The sequence below is a fragment of the Egretta garzetta genome, unplaced genomic scaffold, assembly GCF_000687185.1.
Source record: "Egretta garzetta isolate BGI_Z169 unplaced genomic scaffold, ASM68718v1 scaffold75, whole genome shotgun sequence".
NCBI lineage: Eukaryota > Metazoa > Chordata > Aves > Pelecaniformes > Ardeidae > Egretta > Egretta garzetta.
Window position 1 is genome coordinate 929,537 of NW_009259589.1, and position 6,365 is coordinate 935,901.

The 6,365-nt window shown below is 45.9% G+C and overlaps 1 protein-coding gene across 1 annotated transcript in view; it reads right to left on the reverse strand.

Moving 5' to 3' along the window:
- The window catches only part of SZT2 (SZT2 subunit of KICSTOR complex), a 62,036-nt gene that overhangs the window by 50,380 nt on the left and 5,291 nt on the right, over nucleotides 1-6,365 (reverse strand). The window contains exons 6-9 of the mRNA XM_035893547.1: nucleotides 5,123-5,282; nucleotides 4,546-4,652; nucleotides 4,144-4,354; nucleotides 2,918-3,088 (exon numbers count right to left, since the gene is read on the reverse strand). Of these exons, the coding sequence (XP_035749440.1) occupies nucleotides 2,918-3,088; nucleotides 4,144-4,354; nucleotides 4,546-4,652; nucleotides 5,123-5,282 (649 nt within the window). The remainder of the gene's footprint in view (nucleotides 1-2,917; nucleotides 3,089-4,143; nucleotides 4,355-4,545; nucleotides 4,653-5,122; nucleotides 5,283-6,365) is intronic.

Sequence of the window (6,365 nt, forward strand, 5' to 3'; positions counted from 1 at the left end):
CTTTCCTCTTGCTTCACAGCCAGCTGGCTCCTTAGCAGCCTGCAGTTTGCAAGTTTTGGCAAAAGCTTTTGGCAATCCAGGTTAATTAACTGTTCTTTGTTATATACTTCTCTACAGAATGGCCCAGAAAGCCCTGATTAGCCAAACATGCTTTTTCGTAGCAGAGGCAGTGCTGAATGTCTAAATTACTTGATCTTCTGCAAATTCTACTTTAAGATGTTAGTTCAACAATTTTTCTGATCACAGCCAGCAACTTCCCAGAGCATTTAGCCTTTCCAAAGGATAAGTAACATTACCTCCTACTATTCTGCAGGCTGGCATAGAAATATATATTGTATTTTTGATAGCTCAGACATTTAATTTTTTAATTCCTTCTAAAAAACACCTTCATCGAAGTACACAAAGTATTTCTTGCTCAGGGAGTCCCTGAGCTGCTAAGAGCTAGAGAGTGCTCAAAGGGAAGAAAAAAGGAAAGGAGAAAGGAGATCTTGTGTATGTTTACCCTATTTTTACTCCTCCCTGTGCACCTGCCCATAGCTGTTCACCACAGAAGGTAACCCTGATCCAGTACAGCTGCTCTTCTGCTCTCTGCTTTTGTAAAACAGAAGACCAATCCACTTAGCATTCCAAGGGCTAAAAGCCTCAGAAAGATACCTAGAGGAAAGTGCAGGGAGGGTGGTGAACATGTGGTGATATTTCTGGTACATTTCTCCAGAATCCAGGAATTTGCTGCTTTATCATACCCTGAGCCAGAGGTTGTAGCTCCACCTTTATACAAAAAGGTTCAATATGAACTTGTCCAATTGCTTTTTGAATGATTCACAGCTGCTCCCTCTTCCAGCATTTCTATATAGGACTTTACAGTCACCAAGAGCACTTCACCATTGCTGCTAGAAAGGCTTTCTCCAGCACCGTCCAAGCTATAAGTGAACTGGGGCACAGAAGGACAAAAGACAATACTGAGCACAGCTCAGACAGAAACTGACTTGCCAGACTGTTTCATAAACATTCCTAGACAAGGAGAGTGCAATGGACCTAATCTGCCTGGATTTAATGGCAGTATCTCACGCCACACCTACAGGAGATTAGTGAAAGCAATCTGCAGGCAATTAGTAGAAGAGTTGCCTCCATGGGAAACCTTAGCAGATTCTTACTTTTAATAGAAAACCCCTGAAACAAGAAATTAGGGATATTCCTGGAAGACCAACTTTAGAAGTTGTTCCACCTAATAGGATTGTTAGCAACCTTAGATCCATTCAGTTTCTAAGAAGCATCAGGCCAAAAGAACTGCAATTCCCAGTCATCACACTGGAATAGTGAGCTGAACTGAGTGAGATGAACTTAAAGAGTACTATTATGTGAAGAATAGCACATTTAGGGACTACTAAACAAACAAACAAACCCAAATAAAACACCCTAAGGACTCATCAGGGGGAAGCAAAGGTGCGTGAAAGACACAGGGATTTCTGCTGCAATCATGGAGAAAGCTCATGTGATTCTTGGTCTATCAGGTATGGTATTTTACTTCAGAAACAGGGAAGTATTAGTGTTACTGAACAAGACACCAGTAAAACCACACTTGCAACACTCTTATCAATTGTTTCAAGAAATATGAACTGTGAAAAGCAAACAACTGAGAGAAAAAAAAGTGCTATTAAGATGAATAAAGAGAATAGAAAGCCTGGCCTTACAAAAGGAGGCTGAAACATTGACTTGCTTAACCTGCCAAAAGGAAGGTTACAAGGAGAAAGGCATTGTTCTTAAATACATTTGTGCAATGCCAAAGAAGGAGGATAAACTTAATGAAGGATAATAAAAGTCACACAGGTCTAATTTGGCCCGAGTTTAGAAAGGAAGCAAGAGAAAGAGCAATGGAGCTCTGGGACAATCTTCCAAGCAGAGCAGTGGCATAAGATATTTATGTGGTTTTGAGGCAGACCACAGTAAATTCATAGAAAACATCATATGGCAAGTTTGGAATGACTTTGGAGTTACATCGCAGACTTTGATTTTCTGATATAAAACATATTCTGTGTACTAATATCCCAAAAAGGATAGTGAAGACACTGGATGACCATATGTTGTACACGTTTATGCTGTGTTTTAAGAATCCCATCCTCCAGGCATTCTGCTGGTCATTGTGACGGTCAAGAATAATTTCTTCTCTTGCTTGCAATTCATAACCTGCATTCGGATTTTTTCATCTCCCCTTCAGTTAAAGCACTACCACTAGTCACAGCTGGAGACGGAAAGTTAGGTAGGGTTTACTGGCACTTCTTGGGATACTCAAACCCCTCAAGATCCCCAGTCAGCAGCTAGTTCTCACACTCCAAGTGCCATAATCTCTAGTGAGTGAGAGGAGAGAAAAGGATCACTGGATGATTTTATGTTCTTCTAGTATTGCTCATGGTCGTGACTGATCTGGCATTTTCACCTAACAATATCCTCGTTTCCCCCAAATTTCTTCCTTTGGAAGACTGCAATTTGGAGGCATTAAATCTGTTGTACCAAAGGGCTCAACTTTATGTTAGAAGTTGGAGTGCATCTAGCAAAGGACTAGAAAGGAATGAAAAAAGGAGAAACATAGAAGAAATACCAAAAAACTCTGCAAAACCTCAAGTTCTGTCACTAGTTGCCCTGCAATTGTGGGGACTCATTTCCAAGATACAGAAGATCACAATCTGTCTGTCGCTCCCCAGGCACTTATAGCCACATTGAGTCTGGCAAGTGCACAACTGCACAACATTACTGGACAGTCCTGCGTCAGGCAATTATTCATGAAAACAATTTTGGAGAAAATGGCTCCTTCCTCTACAATACCAGCCACTGCACTGAGATGGCAGACCCTGCACTTTCCTCTGAACAGTGGAGAAGAGAGTCCTATCCGAGCCTCCAGACCCCAGTGCAGCACAGTCACCTTTCGTGATGTTGACCTCACGGATGCTGTAGCCCTCGCGCAGCCGGACTGAGACAATGCTCACGAGGTCAGCATGCACCTCCTTCTCAGTGTGCTTCTTCCTCCTCATCGCCAGAGCAGGGTTGCTGCTTGCAGACACCAGGTGCTCATTGAACAGTCTGTGCTGGGACACTGCAAACAGCAAAGATGGGGTTTGTGAGTGAGCAACTCCCCTGCTCCTCATCCTACAGCAACAGCCCTCCCAAAGTGCTTTACAAAAGCTGCCAGGAACATTCACTGGCCTGAAGAACAGTACATCCTTCAGGCACCACTTACACCCACTCCTGATTCTGCAACACAGCAAATAGGTCCACAAGCGTGGCCAAGAAGCCTGGGAGAGGGGAAGGGTGGGGTGCCAGGCCCGGCTTCCTCTGGGACAGCCTTTGTGACAAGGCATGCATTGGAATTATAAGTTTAGCCTAGACAGGCAGAAAGCACACAGCTGTTGCAGCAGTCACACAGCAAGTTTTTGGGCTTTACCCCTTTTCCTGGAAAACCTTGAATTCCCAGGTGCTTTCTGAAAGGTATCAGGATGTGGAAGCCTTAAGTTTAAACCACTAACACCTGATCTTTTTAAGATTCAACATTTCCAAGCTCTCTTCAAACTTGTCACTGTATGCGGCTTCTGCTGCCAAGTTACAGAAAGCGCAGATGGCACCAGCATATCACCAGGGCATGAAAGGGTGTTTCCATGTTTTACTGGTAACTAATCTCTCCTGGCATACTCTCAGTCACTAACATTCACAAAACAAGAACAACCTGGAGAGGCATTTGGGACAGTTCTCAGGAGTCTGGTTTTTCAATCCAAACCGCCATCTGCAAGCCCAATTAGGACAAGCTCTCCAGAATGTCCCCATCTGCGAGCTAGCCAGTATGCAGGAAAGGTCAGATGAGAGCTCCTCACCCCCTCCAAGTTCCAACATGGTGGGCCTAAGTTTGCTGAGTGAAGTCCACAGAAAACGGAACAGTGCAAATTGGGACATTAGTTTTCCCCAATCTACCCAATTCCTGGAACCAGGAGGAGTCACAGATGAGGCTGCATGGCCCAATAAGTGCCCAGAGCCTACAGGAGGCATGGCTCAGAGGGGACAAGGGATATCAGCATAACCAAAGCCTGGGAGAGTCATCCCAAAGGGAGATGCTGCAAGACACCCATCCGCTGGAAGGAGGACATGCACATTCCTCACCACAGTAGTATTCTGGATTCAGGGACTCCCCAGTACGCAGGAAGGAGTATAGCAGAAATGCCTTGTGATACACATTTAGATCCAGGCTCAGGGGATCCAACTCAGGGCACGTGGAGAGGTAAGCACCAAAAGTGGCCATGGCGATGAATTTCATCAGTTCCACATTGGGAACGTGGCCAAAGCTGCAATCGTACGAGTAGACACCGCCCACCTACGGGATGGATAAAGAAAATACCTGAGAGAGTACAGCAGTGCTGAGGACAAGGCAGAGGACTGGTAAAGACCTCAATCAGTCAGAGAAGTCCCCTCTTCCCCTCTGCAGGTGAATGCCACTGACAGCAACCCACCTTCCTCCCTCTGGCAGGCAGCAGCCCCCATGCTCCCTGCTAACCTCAGACATACCTGTACAAAGGAGCAGGCCACTGTGCCACTGCGGAGCTGGTTGAGTAAAGTCTCGCACACAGCCACATCAGGGACACTAGTCACACCATCCGTAATTATTATTATACCTGTAAGCAAGGCAGTAGCTTAGTGCATCTTCCATCTCAACCAGCTACCGCTCTCCCAGTATATCCACCAGAGATAAAATTTAGGCAGGGCAAAAGTAGAAAGGAAAATCATGAGGTTGGTTTAGAGCTTCCAAGGCATTCTGGAGCTGGCAAACTGCCCAACTAGGTACAGCAAAGCACTTCGGCAGGGCACAGTTCTGGACACCCCGGGTTGTCCCAAGCAACAGTCACAGCTCTGCTTCCTCACAAACTCCCTAATGCTGATGTGGCCCATGGTACAGTGTTGTTCCCCCCATTCCCACCACCACAATTTGCCCACAGAGTGCAGAGCAAAAGCTGCTGTTGAAATGTCATCCCTAACAGTAGGGTCCATGCGCCAGCCCTTATAAAATTAATCTCAGCCTAAGGCAGGAGAAATACAACCCTTTGCAAACAACTGGGCAAACCTTAACCCAGAGGATGAAGCCAACCTGCGCTGGAGTTAGAGGGCAGCAGCTGCAGTGCTAGGATCCCCTGCCGGACCATGCTGACGAGGCCAACATCGGCAGTGACAACAGACATGCTGGGCTTCCTCCCAGATGACTCTTGCACATCACCAGGGCTCTCTTGGCTCAGGGGTGACAAATCCATCTAGAAAAGTAAAAAAAAAAACCCAACAAACAAAACCACAGGGCCCCACGGGGCAGACTTCAGCCTAGTTCTAGTTCTCACTCTCCCAAACAGCCTTTGGTCTAGCAGACCCATGGTACCACAGCCCTGGAGTGCTTCAGAAGACTGCACTTCTAGCTTTAATTTCCAGTCCTGTCCACTTGGGCCTCTTCTAAGCTGGGCAAGGCTGCTCGGGGGTGGAGGAAGGGGACAACATGCTCAGAGCTTTATTATAAGCTGATTTCTCCCGGAAGGGGAAAGATGAGCCACTCTGGGGTCACTAAAGCTCCTCTCCAGAGCAAAACAGTTCCCAGTTAAAGAGATGGTGAATATCTCCTTTTTCCTTGTCATTTAGTAGAACCTTCAGCTATTAAGCAACTATTCAAGTAAAGCCCAGAAACGCTGGAGTGGCAGAGGACGGCTACATCTCAATTATGAAGCACTGCAGCAGAGGGAGTAAGGACCCTTACAAGGACAAAGTATAGTGCCTATACATTTAACTCTGTTCAAATAGCACTTGTTATGCACTGCCAATATAAGCAAATACAGGTAGGCTTCTCCTACATCTTCTATGAAAAACATCCCCCAGGCAAAGCCTGAAATTTGTATAATTACACTGGTGAGGAACCTACTGCATTCATAGTCCCCCCACCTCCAGAAGGCACTGGCAGTTCAAACCCTGTAATAAACTAATCCTTCCTTTTTATGGCTAATACAGAGAATAGTTGAGACCCTCCCCTGCAAAGCTACAGATTACTGGAGCTGGGAAAAGGAAATTGGAACTAACTAAACTTTTGTTCTGCACAAACGGGAGCAGTCTGTGGTTGTGAGCAAAACCTGAATATCCACCACACTAATTTGCCAGATGCCTTAAATTCAGACACTTGTTGACAATGATACAGCTAATGCGACTTCAAAAGTAAAAAAGTTTCAGTCCCTGCCCTTCCCTGGGGGTGTCCCACCTCCACCCCACAGCCTGTGGCAGGACTCGCCAGTGCCTCTGGCCTGCAAGTGCGTCTCTTTTCCCCATTTGCATGGAAGAAGTTATAGGGTAGTTTACCATGA